At 38.7% G+C, this 19,902-nt stretch overlaps 1 protein-coding gene across 2 annotated transcripts; it reads right to left on the reverse strand.

The window, feature by feature from the left end:
- Positions 1-3,116: 3,116 nt before the first annotated feature.
- Positions 3,117-12,598, reverse strand: MRPS10 (mitochondrial ribosomal protein S10). 2 transcript variants are annotated; one of them, XM_063097997.1, is made up of 7 exons: positions 12,529-12,598; positions 9,578-9,642; positions 9,417-9,486; positions 7,384-7,520; positions 6,212-6,320; positions 4,853-4,942; positions 3,117-4,388 (listed from the first exon to the last, which is right to left on the reverse strand). In XM_063097997.1, exons 1-7 carry the CDS (start codon positions 12,574-12,576, stop codon positions 4,305-4,307), a joined length of 603 nt encoding a protein of 200 aa, XP_062954067.1. In that variant the 5' UTR covers positions 12,577-12,598; the 3' UTR covers positions 3,117-4,304. The 2 variants fall into 2 exon arrangements, with proteins under 2 accessions (XP_062954067.1, XP_062954066.1); XM_063097996.1 differs by having other exon boundaries at positions 9,417-9,489.
- Positions 12,599-19,902: the final 7,304 nt, after the last annotated feature.

Raw genomic sequence — 19,902 nt, forward strand, 5'->3', positions numbered from 1 at the left:
AGGGATTGAACCTTGAGCCTTGATGTTATCAGCACCACGCTCTAACCAACTGAGCTAACCGGCCATATTATACACATGTATTGACATTCAAATTTGTACCCCACAAATATACACAATTATATTTCAATAAAAATCTGTAAAAAAAAAAAACTGCAGAAAAATAGAATTAAAAACATAATACAAATATTTCCATTAAAAAAGGTTTATTGATATTTAAGTGACATTAAGGAGGGATTAAAAGGACAGTACCTGTGCTCAAGTTAAGGAATTGTAAGAATGAAACATAACTTGATTTAGTCTCTGGCCGAGGAATCTAAAATTTGATTGGTTTTTCATGTGGGCCAGTTGCCCATAACCTGCCCTATAAATACCGCTGAGCTATTAAGGTATAAATATATTATTTTAAAGAGGATTAAGAATCCATAGAGAGAAATGATAGCTTGAAGTAACAATAGTAAGGATTTAAGGAGGGCAGGGTTAGGTATTGAGCAGGGGATTTGCAAAGAGAACCCTGGGGATTGCAGGCAGTCAGCCATAAGCTCCAGGAGCAAAGCAATGCTGGAGAGCAACAAACCACTGTCTCCCGAGCCCCAGGCAGGCCTGGCCCAAAGCCCTACCGTAAATTGTCTCTGTGCCAGTGTTCTTGTGACACAGTAAGAGCCGCCTTGCTGAAGCCCAAACTCTTGTGTTGCCCCTCAGACACTCAGGTCCAGTGTCAGTGGTGGCAACACTGGGACCGCATTGTGTATTCTGCTTCTGGCCTCTTTTTTTTCACATTTTTTATTCCTTAGACTTTCCCTCACTAGTCAACCTCTTTACTTCTAAGCTTTAGAGGAAATAGGTACAGCTTGCTAATGTGAAAGGGGAAACAAATATGGAATTTTGGTATGAATATACTACACTTAACAGGTGGACATTTCAGTACCTCACAGTCCCTTTAAAAATTAGGTTCTAGGGCTGTCCCTGTCACTAACCTGAATTCAGACAAATCAATTTCAACTTTTTTTTTTGGCCTCAGCTTCACCTGTAAACTGAATAGGTGATAGAGTGGGCTGGCTGTAATGCTCTAAGCCTTGGTTTTCTTTCCTGTAAAGTGGGGATAATAATAGTAACTACTTTATTGGGATGTTATAAAGGATTAAATCAGATAGTATCTATAAATGACTGTCTATGTGAAGACTGGCATGACATATAGTGTCTATTATAATAAGCATGTTACATGTTTCCCATCTAAATTAAACTTCACAGCCATACTCTAAAGGAAGTATTATCCCCACCTTATAGATAATCTGAGGTGGTTTTTCCAGCTGGTTTTTAAACAGTACAGCACATAAGCATCTGAAGTATCATCAAATTGGAATTGCCATCCAGTAACACCTTTTACTGAATGTCCATTAACTGCCTGGTACTGTGTGAGGTGCTTTACATTATCTAATTTAATACTCCAATCTTAACAAGTAGGCATTATTTCCCACATTCTACTGAGTAAACTTAGGCTCTGACAGGGTTAAATATCTTGCCCAAGTTTATAGCAGTTAGTGAGTTTGAACTCTGACTCATGTCTGTCTGACTCCAAAGTCCATGTTTTCTCTACTCTGCTAGTCATTAATGTTGTAGTAAAATTTATTTAATAATATAATGTAGGGAAGGAAGGTTGCTGACAAGTAGAAATGTTACGAAACTAGACTAGTGGTTTAAAACAATTGGTTTATATATTCAGTGGCATGTTTAATTGGTCAAAGGAATATATGCCTTTCTCTTTGAAAGCACTAAAACTTGGCACTGAACTAGTTTAATTTGTCTTACTTGAGATCTATAGGGTTATACCAATAATTTTAAACAGACCTGAACATGATTTTATTTAATATGAAGATAATATGATTCAGGTCAGAGAAAGCAAAAATGAACTCAGGGCTACACCTCAATAAAAAATAATCTCATTTTTTACCTGCCTTCTGGTTCATTCTACTATCAGATCCACTTTTCTCTCACCACCTGTCATTCCCACCATGGAAGAAAATGAGACCTGGGCATTAATTCTAATTTTCGAAATATGCATTTTAGTCAGAGACCTAATTTAAAACAAACCAAAACCCAAAACCTTCTCAGCCTATCAGGATAAGAAATTACTTTGTTTAGGGCCAGCTCGGGAGAGTGCGGTGCTGATAACACCAAGGCCACGGGTTCGGATCCCATATAAGGATGGCCAGTTAGCTCACTGGGTGAGCATGGTGCTGACAACACCAAGTCAAGGGTTAAGATCCCCTTACTGGTGATCTTTAAAAAAAAAAAAAAAAAAAAGAAATTACCTTGTTTATTTCAAGAAGTAGACTTCAAACATGCCAAATACTTTTGTCAAAGAAATACTGGTAATTTTTGTTGTGTGTACAGTCTATCTACATATTTATCTTAAAACAAGATTTTAATATATAATTTGAAGTGCTATACTAAGTAATCTGGTTTCCAGGCTGATTTAGTCTGAAAACAACTGGAGTGGATGCACACACCTTTGAAGGAGCTCACATGGAAAAAAGGCATTGGAAGTGAGCACACATACATCATCCTATTATAACACAGTGATTATACTGTCTGTAAAAAAGCCTGAAAAAGCACAGGTGTGGGTCTATATTTTTAAACTTTTTTTTTTTTTAATGAAGAGGGGGTCTTGCTATGTTGCACAGGCTGGAGTGAAATGACTATTCACAGGCATGATCCTATAACTACCAAACGGTATGGGAGTTTTGACCCACACTGTATCCAACCAGGGCTAGTTTATTACTCCTTAGGCAACCTGGTGGTCCCCCACTCCCAGGAGGTCACCATATTGATGCCAAACTTAGTGCGGACACCTGATCGGCATAGCGCACTATACCCCAGAGCTCCTGGGCTCAAGCGATCCTCCAACCTCAGCCTCCCGAGTAGCTGGGACTACAGGCGTGAGAAAGAATTATTTTTAAAAAAATAAAAATGTGTCACAAACTGCTACTTTGCTAGATATAGTTACCATTACATTGCTTTTGTTTTGTTGACTAATCCTTAATCCTGAGGCTTATACCTGAGATTTATGGATGCTTTAGGCATCTGTGAATAACAGTCAACAACTGAGCTGAAGGAGGTCATGGGGCACAAGGCTATAATTCTTTTCATGTTAATAACAATAATGTAAGTCTGATACATAAGCAGTATATTTTCAAAACACTGATACCTGATAGCAGGTCAGGAAAAGAGAAAGGCAATCCAGTTTAAGAGGGAAAAACTGACAAGTCATAACTACTCTGAAGATATGAAGGAAACTACAAAAGACATGGACCTGACTGTGCTGTAAAAAGGAAATGAAACACTCTCCTGGGGTTGCTGTACCAACAGTTTCAGCCCACTGTCATCTTGACTCTTTCAGGGCTTCAACCGCTATTTAATTTCATGGAAAAGTAGACATCCCTAAACAAAAAGAGTGACATTTACCAAAAAAAAGAGGCCTTCTTACCAGTGAGGAACTTAAAAAGGAAAAATGTTTATCTGTGTCTCGCATGATTTTCAAAAGCCATTATTTCTACTCAAATTTTGGTACTTAACTACAGTGCTGGGTGCACAGTTTATGAAATAAAAGCTTGTTGAATGAATGAATCATAGGATGAATGAAATAATACAGGAATTCATGAGAGCATAAATTCCATTACAGTGATCCTTGTAGGCAGCCCTGTAAGGGTTTGGGCTACAAGAAGTGATCAGTGCATGACACAAATGTGCTTGATCTGTCACCAAGAATATTCACTTTCAAAAATGTAATGCTTAAATGAGGTAAAATTTGTTGGATACCACCCTCAAATTAGCATATGCCAGCCTGCACTGAGGTGAATATCAAAAACTTTAACTGCTCGGTGTAAAATTAACCAAAGGTTCCTTCTAGGAACCTCAAAAGAAAACAGCGTGTGTGAAGAATACTTCCAACATTCATTTTTAGAGGAATGAACTGATATAAATTAAAATTGGTACAAACTAATAATTGAACAACAGCAGCGTGACAAAAACTTGACACTTAAGGTTCACATTAGTCAAAATAGTTGGCTCATGTCTGTTAAAACCAGAACTGAAACAACGACATGTATAAAAGAACAGAGTGGTTCTCTCACCATAGTCCAGTTTATCATTAAAGTTTCATTCTCTGCTGTCAACTGATTGGGCATGAGGACTCAACACAGCAGTTAGGTGGACTCAGAATCATCTCAGCTGCAAGCGCTCTCCATTTATACATACACATCTCACCCACCCTCATTTCAAACTAATACAAGTGTCTCCCTGAAGTTTTATGACTTGTTTTCTTCTTTCTCCTCTGATACTGTTTCCCAGATTGGCTCTTTGATGTGTTCTGGTAACTGTTCTAATCGTGTCTGCAAAAGAAACAAAATAAAACTATAATATGATGTGGACTTAAATGAATTCCTTGGCTACAAGTTGGATTTATTAATTCATCAAATCCTCTTGACTTTTCTTTTACCCACCTGCCTTTTGTAGGGCTTTGAAATGGAGAGGAGGAAACTTGATGGTTATGTACAGCACTCTCACATATACAATCTATTTGATCCTCCATGATCTCCAGGGATTGCTCCTTAATGTGGACCCCAAGTCTAGACAACTACTATTAGGGAGGGAGACTTCAAAGGTGGGTTGGGGAGGACTTGGGCCACTGCAGATTCTGTTGCACAGGGAGGGGAAGCCCTCAACCAGTGTGGCAACCTTGTCTCTCAGTCTGCCAGGTCCTCCCCTCTACTCAGTGGGCTAGAACCAGGCTGCACTGTATCAAAATAAAAATACAGATACCACCCGCCAGAAGAGGTGGAAATTCAAGTCATACCTTTGTTACTTCCATGGCAACCCCCTCAGGTAAGTTTCGCTGAATATATTCCAAGTAAACATCTGCCGTACTTCCAGTTAGGTGTTCTAACTAAAATATCAAACATGAAAATGGTTCATGCTATGCTGTTAATGCAGAAATTAAGGCTTTTGAGGGGGGAGAGGTAAAATTGGTTAAGCCTGTTCTTCCCCTAAGAAATCTAATAAAAGGGCCAGTCCACGGTTCACTTAGGAGAGTGTGGTGCTGACACCACCAAGTCAAGGGTTAAGATCCCCTTACCAGTCATCTTTAAAAAAAAAAAAGAAAAAAGAACTCTAATACAGAATCCCAACTGAAAAAAAAAAAAAAAAAAGTGTAGATCTTTGTTTGTACTGGGTGGCGGCGGGCATGACCTCGAAGCCCCCTTCCTCCCAAATGCAGCTTCCTCAAAGCCAGGGCTCCACAGAACACAGCTGGCAAGCACGGTATCAAAGCAGTATACTTATTACAAGTTTCACAAAACAACTGAAGACAAAAGGAAACAACAGACTAGACTATAATATACAGTTGGTATAAGATTTTCTGTGTACTCCACAGGAAGATGTTTTGTCAGACATGGGTGGATACAATTTGGGGTTTTTCTTTTTCACTTAAGAGTAGGGACTAGGTCTTAATTATATTTGTACCCTCAATGCCTAGCACAGTGCTTCCCAGATAGAAGACACACAAGTGCTCGTTTTAATAACATTTACCAATCATTTACTGTGAGATCAAGTATTCTGAGTGCTTTACGTAAATATCCCATTTAATCCTTACACTAACCTTATGAGATGGGTACCATTATTATTCCCATTTTATACATGATGAAATTGGGGTACAGGTTACACAGCTAGTAAGTCCCAGCACTTGGACTAGGGCACTGGCATTGGCAGTCTGACTCCAGAACTCAGGCTCTCCTTAATCACAAGACTATGCTGGACCGAGTCCATGCATGAATGAATGACAACAGACGAATGAAAAACCTAATGTTACACATCATCGCATTCACCAGTTGGCATGTGAAAAGAATTATTAGAACTGTGTACAAACTATACTTTTTGAAATATGAGCAAAATGCTATCTTACTGTATAAAAACTAGTTAGCATAATCTGGATTCCTGGGTTAAAAAAAGCACTACACTAAAGGACAGCTTTATTTGAGCTTGAATTTCCAATCACGTAGCTTCCATAAATATAAAAAAGACATTTACTTCTCTACAACTAACAGGCATGGGCTGGCTGAAAGGAAGTCAGCCTAGTTTATGTTAAAGGAAAGTTAAGATATGCTGGTGTGAAATTTTGGGTATTTCAAAAATGCCTGACTTTCTGAAATAAACTCACCTCTAAACATCTGTAAAGTGTTCTCATTTCATACTGAACTCTGTGCTTCTTGAAAATATGCACTGATTTGAGAAGAGTAAATCGTTCTATTTTCCTTGGAGGTTCGTGTCTGAAATTAATGGGCAAAACAATATACTTTAGCCAACTGATGTTAAAACCTGAGTCACTGATATCAAAGCCTGACTCCAAAATTTTGTAGGTCAGGCTCATACTCAATTATAAGCTTTAACTACCATTTACAGACTTCCACTTGTCAAGACTGTCATCTGTAACAACTGCTGTCAGAAAACTCATACACATACGTGCATATGTGCACACTCCCCACCCCCTGCTGCTTTTATATCCTTTGAGTCCCTTATTGATCAAATATAAGAATTGTGCTGTTCTTCACAATTCAGTTGCAAAGAGGCCCACGGTTGTAATGTCTGCTATATGTGTGGGGTTTTAGGAAAATCTACAGATACACTGATAATCACAAAACTATAGTCTGTTTTGGGAAACAATGTGGCCTTCTGTTTTTGTTAGAAGGCCAGACTGGCAAAGCCCCTGGGCCTTGTTCAACATCAGAAGGATCAGGTAGCAAAACAAAGGAGGCAGTTCTACTTGGCACTGCAGTAACTCCAAGGCCACATGAAGCTTACCTTTCTCATGCATGAAATTACTGGGTTAGTGGTGTTTCTTGGGGCAAATTTGAGACAATGGATACATTAGCCAGAGATCATCGTATCCAAAAGGTCTAAAAGGATTATTTGTTCACCTGTTCTACCTTCCTACCCCATGGAGATTCCAGACATGCAGGCTTCTTTTTTTGGGAGTGGGGGGGAGTGGCTGGCCAGTACGGGAAACCTTGACCTTGGTGTTATAACACCACGATCTAACCAACTGAGCTAACCGGCCAGCCCATGTGGGCTTCTTCAGTCTCCTTATGTCAATGCAATTTCTAGAGAAAGGCTATTTTTCATTTTTCCTTGTACACTCATTCTAGTATTTAAAAATTCTAGTAGACAGGAAGGGATGATCCTGCTTAGGATAACGTATAACAAACCTAAATTCTATCCATCATGAGTTTCTACCCCATTTTAAGAGCTCAGACCTACCTGGGATTAGCACCATTTTCCTAGTTGATCATATTACAGCAGCTAACAGGTCAGGTTAGGAAAAGTCATACTTACACTTTAATAGAGATACCAAGTTCTTTAGCAGCAAGCACAGCAAAATATTCATAACTGTCCAATACAGCCTTATCATGGCCTTTTACTAAAACTGACAGGCGCTTATATAACGTGTCTGGTTCATCAGAAATGGTTACCTAAAATAAAAAAGAAAAGTTTCAGTTGTGGTTCGCCTAACAGTTATAAGCAAATTGAACAACTTCAGTGTTTACTAATAAATGGGGAGAAAAATCCTGAATAACATCTTAACATGGTTAGCTTAAGTACCTAGATTCTATCACATTCAGTTCTGCACAATGAACTTCAGAATCTGTTAAAATACAGTATGAATCAAAAGGTCTTTCAAGATAACCTATAAAATCACTAATGAAACTTTCCAACTTAATAATTATTGAGCTCCAAATTCACAATGAGAAAGGACTTCAGGGTCTGTTAACAAAATAGCCTGGGCAGAATACCTGGATTACGAATTAAACTCTGCTACTTGTAGCTGAAGGACAATGGGCAAGTCATATAATCTCACTATACTTTGGTTTTCTCATATATCAAATAAGATAATACTACCTGTGCTATAGCTCACAGCATTTCTGTTAGAAAAAAATAAAACAGATTAAAGTGCTCATAAATTGTAAAACATTGCTATACAAAGGCTATTTCTCTTCATATTTTTTATTAGGTTTTATTCATGTATGTTTTGCCTGCCCTAATATACAAATTACGCATTTCTAATTAAAATGTTATAATACTGACTATACCTATAACTTCTACCTCTTCCACCCCAATACCTAAAGACTTTAGAAATAATGGGTTTGACATTTCTGACTTTGTTCCAAGAGGTGAATTACCTTCACTTCATTCATCCATTAAACCAGTAAATTATTCTACTAATCCAATGATTCAGGGTTAAATTACTTCCCCTGAAAGGAGATTTATTTAATAACCAGGAAACTAGACATCTACTCTAGGAGAACAGAATATACTGATATTCTACATCATAAGTTGGGGGACGACAAAGGGAGAATATAGCCATAATATGTGTTCTGACTGATCCTTATAGAGTTTTAAAGACATTTTGAATTTGTTATAAATATTAAAAATCAGGAGATTTCATATAAAAATTTGAATTTCAGTTTAGTTTATAAGATTTAGACGATCTGGCATCACTAGATCTGATTTCCCACACAGCAATGAGTGGCTAGAGTAAGTAGTAGCTGTCTTGCTTATAAGGGGCACAGTGTACAAGTATGCTCATCCCACCACATTTCCATACAGGCCCAGCCACTGCAGGCATTTGAGTTGGAGACCAGGTTTATATGTACCATCAGGGAAATATATCTAGTACCTATTAAGTGGCGGGGGGAGGAAAAAAAAGGAACAGCAATACACTCTGCATAACACAATTCCATTTTGGTGTGTGTGAACATAGACAAAATGATTACATACAGACAAATGTCTAGAAGGATTCACACCAAAATGTTAAAGGGGGTTATTTTTGAGGGGTGGAAATGAAAGAATTTGGAATTTGGAAGGATTTTTTTAAATTAAAAATAATACAAAAAAATAGGTTGATGGAATCATGGCTTCTACAAGGTTACATAGCTACTTCTGGATTCCCATGACTTGTGCTAATGCTTTTTCTCACTGTGAACAATAAAGCATTGTCCAGGTCTAGGCTCAATACTTAAAATAAAAACAAAGATTTGAAGGCTACAAGAGAATTATTGTTCCATAACATGACATCAAGTATTCTGCATTATTAACGATGACAACTCTTCAATTATGCTGAGAAAGAGACTGCTCATTACCACAGTTATTTGGGGTAAATAATTTATTCCTTTAGAGCTTACCCTGATACTCTGAAAGATAACATGAGCACTCAGGGACATTAGAGAATATGCACATTGTGCATTTGCCAGCATTCCAGAACAAAATATTTTTATTTATGAAGTGCTTGGGAAACAACCCCAAATGAATTATTAAGGATACTTTATAGCTAATATAGCTCCTTACACCAAGAAATACAGAATACATACCGTAGGTTTGGTCAAATCCTTAGGCACATCAACGTGTAGATTTGAAAACTGTACCCATTTCATGTTGGTACTGCTATGGGTGGGAAAAAAGAGAAACCTAAGAAAAACAGCGTAAAAGCCCATTTTCTTGTTCAGTTTAGCACATCCAATTGTATACTTACAGAAGAAAGCCATCATTTTTGGCTGTACTGCTCTCAAAACTGTTCACAGAAAAATTTCTCAAGCCCTTAAAAAAAAATAAGGGGAGGGAGGCATATATTAGAATTAAAATCGATTCCCAAACCATTTGAAGTTTCCAAAATAAAAATCAAAAGACGTATGATGCTTCAAATAAAGGGATATCTCATTATTTCAGATGAAGATATCGAGGTAACTAAAATGGCCAAATTAGAATTAAAAAAAAAAAAAGGACAATGGTAGAGTTGACAATCAAAAAACACTGTCAAAATACTAAAGAATCTCTATCTTTTAAAGCTCAGGAGCAAGAACTTTTTTGATTTTTATTTTTATTTTTTTGGTAGCTGGCAGGTACAGGGATCAAACCCTAGACCGTGGTGATATCAGCACCATGCTCTCACCAACTGACCTAACTGGCCAGCAAGAACTTTATTTAGAAAAGCAATTCTCATGTTAAAAAACAGCTATGAATTAAACATGTAGATATTGAGGAAAAAAATACACGTGACTTCATTTTTCCATTATTTTTTACAGATTAATTGTACTTCAATATAATGCTTATTTTGCCTGAATGTTTTTTGTTTTTTTTTTTTTGTCTTTTTCGTGACCGGCACTCAGCCAGTGAGTGCACTGGCCATTCCTATATAGGATCCGAACCCGCGGCGGGAGCGTCGCTGCGCTCCCAGCGCCGCACTCTCCCGAGTGCGCCACGGGCTCGGCCCATTGCCTGAATGTTTTTTAATAAAAACTATTGTGGCTTTATTTATTTAGAGTTGGAATAAGAATTCTAAAGTGCCCTTCTTTTGAAGCTTACATACATCTTTTCAAACATATTTCTTGGCTTGGCTGGGATAACTAGCATATAAATAAATTAAAATACACGCTGGAACTTATAGCCATCATTAACTACTGTGCCGCATACTTAATACTCCAGCCTTTCCAAATCCTTTATTGTCAGCTCCCCCTGGTGGAACAAAACTTTCTAATTTTAGGAAACTAAAATGTTACTACATAATACGGAGTTTGTCAGCCCTGTTTTAGCTTTAAGCTTTCCTGAGATTTAAAAGTATAACCTAAGAAAGTAGAAGCACAAAAGAATCCTTAAAAATTCAATGAAGATGAAAATAACAGTTTAGCAGTGAAATTTAGCACAGTTTAATTAAAACAACTGATGGTCACCTAAATATGCTTAAAAAGCCTATTCTTATTGTTCTTCCTCTCTTTACCCAAGATGGAGACAAATCAAAATTTTCCACATTCCTCCTTGAATCGAGGGGGAAAAACAAAAGAAGAAAGAAAATTAGGCACCGTATGAGGTAGCAAGAGTATATGCCATTCTTCACACATAATCACATAAAAAATTCCCTCTCCACATTTATGCCAGTAACCCCGCAATCCAGCTGTGCAAAAGGAGCATAGGTCTAAGAAATATGACACTTTCCAGTCATGTTCTACCACTATAAACCTCTGCTTTTAAAAGAAAGAAATAATAATGATAATAAGTTGAACTTTAAGAAGGAGAGAGCAAAACTGTGGTTACTGAGGCGGGAAAAGGGAAGGGGGAGAGGGGACAGTGAGAGGTTGGTTAATGGACACACAACAGCCAGGTAGGAAAAATAAGCTCTATGGATGTACGGTTGAGCCAGGAATCTATAATTAACAAGAATTCACTGCATATTATCAAGCGGCTAGAAGAAAAGAGATCAAATACCTTTATCTCAAAGAAATAATTAAGTTTTGTAATGATGAGGATGCTAATTACCCTGATATGATCATCACATGCTGTATACATGCATTGATATTCAACTCTGTACCCCACAAATATGTATAATCAATACGTTTCAATTAAAAAAAAAAAAAAAACCCTCTGCTTCTAAAAGTTGGAGCCTAAAATGATGTTACATACACAAATCAACCTTAAGAAGTTCTTAAATTTTCCTTTTTGAGGGTGTGTGTTGGGTGGTGGTGGATAGGGTTGTCTGGATAAGTTTGCCTTAGTACTGTAGTTCAAAAACTTCAACCTCTTAACCCCATCTGATTTTTCTTAAGAACAGTGGTTCTCACAAGTGTGGTCTGAGGACTTCTGATGAGTCTCCAAGACTTTCAGGGGATCCAGGAAATCAAAACCAGTATTTTCATAACAATACTAAGACGCATTTGCAACTTTTCCACTCTTATTCTCTCACCAGTGTAGTTTTCCCAAGGCTGCAGGAGGTGAATATATAGTGAATTTATTAGTGCTAACTTTTAAATGAATAAGCACTTTTAAGATTTTCAGTTTTATTTTCTAAAAAAAACTAAGTATAGATAGCCGAACCCCCCTCTCCCCCGGAAAAGCTCTTTGGAGTCCTCAACTCCAAAAATGTAACAGGGTCCTGAGGCCAAAAAGCTTCTCTTCCAAAGAAACACAAGAGGATATCTAATCCACTCCTCTGACTTTTTTTTTTTTTTTGGTGTTTTTTAGCAGCTGGCTGGTACAGGGATCGAAACCGGGACCTTGGTTGCTCCTCTGATTTTAGAGACCCTCATCCAAATCTCAGAACCCCGATGTCGGGGTGGCGGGGGGCGGGGGGCGTATAATCGCAATTAAGTCCCGCGGGAAGTGTCTGAGATCGTGTGCCAGCTCGGCCCCTAATTTTCGCGAGGCAAGCTTTTGTCTTCTCTGAGCCTGTTTATTTTGCAAACGTGAAAGGAGGGGTTTTGGAACATATGATGGCTTTGACACTCTAAAATTCTTGTTTCTGTCTTTGTCCTGACTCATTAACTGATGTTTAATCTCATGAGAGAATTCGAGATAAAACCAGCCTTCCTGCAAACGGCCTGAGGTGAGGAATAATATCGGGAAACATTCCTGATGGGCAGAACGACAGGTGGCAGTGAGTCTTAGTGGCAACTGTACCCGTCAGCCCACCCAGTCTACCCAGCCTCCCGGTACCTGACAGACGCGCCGGTACACAGACCCAATCGCTGTACGCAGCGCCATCTTGCCATACTGACCTCCCAGGATCGCTTCCGGGATCACAGCGCCGTGCTCAGACCATAGAGTTCGGCAAAAGGAGAGAGTGTATCTTTGTATTCCGGCATAGGAATAACCATAGAGACGTGATTCTTTGCTTTTTGAGGTTGGGAGGGCTTCTCGGTTGAAACCATGTCTTGATAAAATTGCTTTAGCCCTTATGTAGGTAGTTACCGAGTCCCATCAATGTTTTCTCCTTTAAGTCGTGTTTGTCCTATGTGGTTCCTGGTTTGTTGGAGGCAAACATAAAACATGCTTGGAAAAAAAAAAATATATATATATATATGTAATGATATATTGACAGCAGTTATCTCTGGGTAGTGGGATAATGGTTGACTTATTTTCCTATTTTTGTATTTTGCAAAAATTTCACAAAATTTATATTTAATTAAAAGAAACGTCTACCACACTATTGAGTCCGGGTGCCAATCCTTGACCTTATTGCAATAGCCTTCCAGTTATGTTTCTTAATCCTACCTTCCATCCCTGCACTAATTGGGATTTTTGTGCTCCACCTACCTATCTTGTACACCACTGCCCTACTGATCTTCGTAAATCATTCATTTCCTTATGTTACTCCAGTATTTGAGAATTTATAATGGCTGCCTTCACCTACTACAACAAGCCAGAGGTATTTTTTCTAGTTATTAATGTGCACCATAATTTAGTTCCAAAGGCTTATAACTAGAATTTGCTGTGATAAATATTTCTTCAATTTGTGCAAATTTCTAAACAAAGTGCTTTCACATATGCAGTTTAGCATAATGGAAAACTCTACACTTATGATCAGGAGATTTGGTTTCTAATCCCAGGTTTACCACTTTGGGCAAGTTACTTCCTCACCGTGAGCCTCAATTTTCTCATGTGTTAAATAGAAATGATAATGATAGTTCCTACTTCAAATAGTTGCTATGAGAATCCCACAAGATACTGACGTATGATGGTTAGTACAGTCCCTGCCACATAATAATAACATGATAAATGTCATCCACTATTTGTAACGTAAAGTTGCATCTGCCTCACCTGCCTCCAAGGTTGTTGAGAAGATTAAAAATAAAAAGATCAAATTTATGAGAACATTTTGTATCATCTAAATATGGTACTTTGCAAATGAAAAGTAGTTGTTTTTCTTCCCACAGGCAGGTATTATCCTGTTTTGCAGGCAAGAGAACCAAGGAAGGAGTAGAATGATTTGCTCAAAATCACACAAATTGATGAAAGATCTAGGAGCAGAAACTAGTTTTTCTGACCCCACAGGCTGGCCTCTGTTCACTAGAATTCAGTCCATGTGGAGCAGAGATGCCCAGTGTGATCCTACACCAGACTATTGAAACACTACCCTTCCCCTATGTGCAGTTCCGCTGGACTTAGCTCTGTCCTGCCCTGGCAGGGTGCCCAATGCCCTTCTCAGAATTAGGCTCCCTCTCCAAATTGTGACGTTCAAGGTGGTCTGTCTCAGCCAGTGGAGTTTTCCAACAGCCTCCCCACCCCCAACTCTGTTGCTGCTTCTGAAGTTTGCACAAATTCCTCTATATGGCACTTCTGTGACGGCTCCTCAGCCTGCCTCTCCCCACTTGGGTGCCTCGGTTGGGTGAGTGTTCTGCAGCCATAATAAAGGTGACATTACAGCTTGCCAATGACTTTCACCTGTGTTATCTACTCTGATCCTACAAGAAGATATGAATTTTACCCTAATTTTATAGGTAAGGAAACTGAGGCTCAAAGATGAAATGACTCACTCAATGTCATAGGGTTAGTTACAGCTGAATCAAAATCCTAGTTCGATGCCTTTTCTACCTCTGCACGGGGCTGGTGCTGATTCTATGATGAGGTCTCGTTCTATTTAAGTCTCTTTTAGATGAAAGGAATAGAGACACCCATCCACCCCCACCCCAAAAGAAAAAGGGGTTTATTTTTAAAGACATGTGTGGCCTAGACTGCTCCTGGAACTTGAAAAGTATGCTCACAGCACCTTAGGGACTGCATAACCTTTCCGTTCCTCGGAAGCCAACATAATCTTTTTTTTGAGGGGGTGTGTGGCTGGCCAGTATGGGGACAAACATAATCGTTTAGATTGATGGACTTTCTCTGCTTACATATGGTTTCTACTACCTCAGGAATCTGCCTTGCATATGGCCACTGCTTGCTGCCTTTGGTTCACCAAGTTTCTCCATTCATACTCTCAAATGTGGGGATTTGATTTGGTCCCCTCACCTTCCTGGGCTAAGCTCTGTCAAGTGTCACTAAATGGTCTATGGGCCTAATGGCTTTGTGCCACCCTGGTCCAATTAGCTGGGGGCAAGGTGGGAGTGATTGAAAGGGGCAAAACTAGGTTTTGTGAACAGTAGGGCTGTGGACAGGGCTATTTGACATGGTGTGTGGGCATGGACAGTGAGTGCTCTGAAGCTTGGCCTATCCGTTATCAGTCTCTTCCCTAAAGCCTAAACTTTCAAACACCTCTACATCTAATGTAGAGGAGCGGGAGGCTAGTAATTCTACACAGCTGATGCAAGAACACCTTGCTTTATATCCAGGAAAATAAAAGTAGGTACATCAAATATTTCCAAGTTAAATCATATTTTGATTGCTCCAGTTGTTCTGTTTTTAAAGACAGCCCTTTTCAAAAGATTCTCTCTTACATAAAGGAAATAGTTGGTCTGTTAGCATTTTTGTACAGGGATATCTATACTGTAAAGATCACTTATGGTTCCTAGGAATATATTATTCAGTTTCTTAAAATGTCTTCTAATTATGTTTTGCTTAGGTCAACATTAAAACTCATCCATATTCCTAGAGAACATCTTACTTGGCTGGCTGTAGCTAAGGAAGATAGACTGGGAGTCCATGGGATTCAGAATGGACTCTAAGCAAACTCATAAGAGGTTTTATTCTCTCTCTCTCTCTCTCTCTCTCTCTCACACACACACACACACACACACACACACACACACACACACACACACACGGATAAGCATAGCTGGAAGACTGGAGAGGTAATTAATTTAACAGATAGTTGCTGAGCACCTGCTATAAATTGCTATGTATTTGTGGGTGATGGTGAGGGGGCTCAGAATATTAATAAAGCATGACCTTTGCTCTTCCCAGTGGTGGAATTGGATCAGATCCCAGGCCCCCATATGTTCTTTCCAGGTATTAAATTCCTTGGCAGAAAGGAATTGAATCACGTACAATCATCTTCATACACTCTCCTCTCACATGTATAATAGAGTATGGAATAGTGTCTGGTACATGTTGGCTCATGAGAATTGGCTGAATGAATATGACATAGGGGAGTCTTCAGATTGGACACCTGGGCCCCTGTAAGCAGACTTTAAATTTCTATGACTGGCTAAATGCACACTCCTTCTAGAGGAATTTTATTTGATATAGGACTGTCCAAAATAGATAGCTAAAATTAAAGTAAAAAACCAAAAGAACCTAGAAGAGCAAAAGTTTGAACAGCCATGCCCCACTTAAAAAAATCCAGAATTTCAAATTTCTTCTAAAGTTTGCTGGTAATCAGTAACAGACTTATTAAAATGTTGGGAATCCAGATTTAAAGTGGAAATAAATTAGGGTGGGCATGGACTTTGTGGAGGATTTACTGTAAGATAGATACTTGTATGTAATACTGAGCTCCCCCAAATTGTGGTTTGAGTAATATGATTTAGAGATCACCAAGTCTTCAAGTGGCCCATCCACTGCTTGAGTAGCAGAAATGTATGTCCTGGCCTCTAGAGTAGGGGGGACATAATGAACATTCTATCTGATCAGCAGACCTCTACTTCTGTTGTCGACAGAAACCAACTAACAGGCAAGTTAGCATTTATCCAGCATTGAGAAGTCATTTCAATGGCTAGAAAGAAGGAATATTTAAGCCGAATGAAACTCAAAAAGATAATATTTATTTTCAGAGCAGCTGATGCAATACTGAATCAGGTTTTCACAAATAAATATGACAATATCTATTTGGTTACATCTCTATTTGATGAATGCCCATCTATAGGAACTGTAATAAATTTCTGAGAAGGCTAATGACTGGAACTTAAGTAAAATTCTCCTGGTTCTCTTTCTGAAGTACTGCGATAATTTTTTAAAAATGCTTATCATTCAGGGGGAAACAAGCTAGAATGCCCCAGTTTTGTATTTTTAAGGAATGCACCTTTTTAGGACAAGTCTATAAAACATCTTTATTTATTTGTTACATATGATGTTTAAATATAACTTTGCTTTCAAGCTTCAAACTTCTTTTAAACTCCTGGTAAAATAAGACTTCTGGTTCACCTTAACAAAAACTGACCTAGGAAGAAACATTTTTAGCAAAATGTTATTATAAAATTCACTAGAAAATACTGTCCTCTTTTTGCCAAAATGTTACATAAAATCCTTATTAAAAATACACACATTACAAAAGAAAAATTGTGAATATGCTATACATAGTGCTTTGATATGGACCAAGGGACCTGCATTCTGGGAAAATACAGTTAAGCACACTAGATATTATGATGTCAACTTATAATAGTGCAAACCTGAATAAATTACATCCTGATATGGAAGGCATGCAAGTTATCTGCTGAGAATAGAACATAACGAAGCCAGAACAGGAAGCAATCACCACCATTTAAAAATGTTTTCATTTTTATTACATTAATTTTTTTCAAAAATACTTTTCTTTACAATAGAACTCCTAGAAAATATTTACAACCTTCCTATAATAAAATATAACAGCAGTTAAATATATTTGAAAATAAGATGGGTTTTTCCATAAAATATATCTGTTAACTTTTTATATACAAGCTTTCTCAAAGAGGTCTAAAATCACTAATGAAAAACCATCTGATAGTAAACAGTAACCAAGTTGAAGACATTAACCATTAGGAAGAAAAGTTCTTTGGGATGGGGTGGGGAGGGGGGGAGCTAAAACACAACACATACATGCAGGCAGAATCATTTTAGGAAAAAGAAAATAAGTGCAATATTTTACTAGAAAGTCCTTTCTTTTAAGTTGATAGTCAAGAAATACTAATTCAGGAATTTGAACTGTCTCATTAAGGAGGAGTTCTTTGGTTATTTCAAGTCAAAAACCCTTATGCTATACTGCATGGAAAATTAAAATTAAATTGTGCATTATATTTTTGCCGTGGCAACTCGGTTTATTTTTAACATATAAAACTGGAACAGCTGGGCAAGTCTCCAAACAGAAGGAATACATTTGCTTTATAAAAATTTTTCTGGGTGTGCTTCTTTGATAGATAAGCTTCCAGAGACCCAATAGTAGAACCATTCCAGACTCACTCTTGAACACCTGTAAACGGAGGGAAGTAGTCGCTGGGACAGAGGTGATCAACTGCTCACATGACAGTGGGAATAGTTCTGTAACAGTTCTGCCTCAAAGCTAATGCACACTGCCCAGGCAGTTCCTAACTCAACTGCTTAGATAAAACATAGGGTGGAATAACCTGTCTGAAATGGCAGCAAATAAAACACTTTTTTTTCCCTAAAGATGGAGGAAATCTCCAAGACCTCTTCTCTGAAAACAGAAAGATGGAAATGAAAAGAATCTTTGTATTTTTCTTCTGTCCAAGGCTTTCCTGAGATTCAGAGATCACCACTTGTGTGGGGCTGCTGTGGCCAAAGCCAGCCCCCCATGAGTTTGTGCCAAATGCTTTTGCAGAATCAAATTAAAAGATGCTCAGGTCCTGCCCTCATGCTTCCACTGACATTCTCTCTAATATCAAGCTATTACTGTGCCAGAAAAGAGGCCCAGAATGAGAGCCACACTTACACGGTGCTGGGGAACTATCCTCACTAGCAAGCATGTACACACTTGCTCTGGAGGTCACACAGCATTAACACTGAAGAGGGAGCTGCAAGGAGGAGGATCCTCTCTGCACTGGGGCTGCATCCCAGGCTAACTTTTGCCCTAACAGTGGGATGGGTCAATCTGACTCAGCTCAAAAGCCTGGACTAAATGACATTTTTGAAGGAATACAGGTTTATTACCGTCAAGTACAAAAAGCAGCCCTGCTGACAGGGACAGGAGGAGGCAGAGCAAAGTCATGTAGCTTAGAAAGGTCTAGAAGTGCTTTGGTAAGTGACTTGTAATGAATACATTTACTGTTTGAATGCAAACGTAGCTAAAGTGTATCTGATCCATTTTTGTTGGCCTTCAATGCCATTTCCCTTTTATTTGCTATCATGTGTTAGAAAATCCTATTTCTCATAGCCAGAATCAAGGTAAACTTCAGTCCAGCAGACGTGAATTATAGCAAAATCTCATTGAATGAGGTTTCACAGTACTACCAAGTGGCACAAAGTAATTTCAGAACTCCACCGACCACTAACAGAGTTGCAAAAGAAAATAGGCTTCTCTGATCTATTTTTTTGGGCAAAAGAACACTTCCTGGCATCCCACATACTTCAATGTGAGCCCTTCAACCACTCTCCCTAAAAACGAAAGCAATTCTGGCAACTTAATAGCAACGGTATCTGCCTCCAACATGGGTCTCTAGTAAGCTCATGCAGAAACTCAGCACTGCCACCCACAACTCAGAGCTGACCAGCCCCGAGGAAACATGGAAGAGGACACCTCTGGTCCCTAAAGTAGATCCTCAGTAAATCACTGCTGGGAGTGAAAGCCTAAAATTATACAGTACTGTGTTCCTGCAAACAGGCCAAAAAATAACAGGCAATGCAGGGGGAAACCTATTTTCACATTTGGCCAACTCCTCAAATGCCATGCGTGGAGGAGAGCCGTGCCACACGAGGGCTTGCTTTGCTCCCTGGAAAGTTACCCCCCAGCCTAGAGTCTCCTGGCAAAGATGCCAAGTTCATGGTGAACTACAGAATGAGGTCAGAACAGAATAAAAATAACTCTTGGTGGGAAAGATGGCCCAAGGCCCCAGCACGAAGAGGGCAGCGTGCTTCACACACACACTCACAGCAAGCTTTGGGATAAAAGGCAACCAGGATGGTTGACATCTGAAAGCAATGGAACGTGAACATCAGGTTCATTCCCTGATGGGAACAATTTCATGAGTATCTAGCCCAGATGAAACACCTCCTAAAGACAGTTGTGCCAATTATTTATTCCCTCCAACTCTCCCACAAAAACCATCTTTTTTAAAAATAAAAGTTAAAGAAACTGGATTTTTTTCCCCCTAAACCTGAATAAAATGACCACTTTTTAAACAGGTAGTTTGAAAGCGTTACAAAACAAGCAGGCAGTCCAGGTTTCCTGATTAATGACGACAGGCCATAGGTTTTCACTGTCTCTAAGTGACAAACAGGGCT

Source organism: Cynocephalus volans, chromosome 5 (assembly GCF_027409185.1).
Source record: "Cynocephalus volans isolate mCynVol1 chromosome 5, mCynVol1.pri, whole genome shotgun sequence".
NCBI classification, from domain to species: Eukaryota; Metazoa; Chordata; class Mammalia; order Dermoptera; family Cynocephalidae; genus Cynocephalus; species Cynocephalus volans.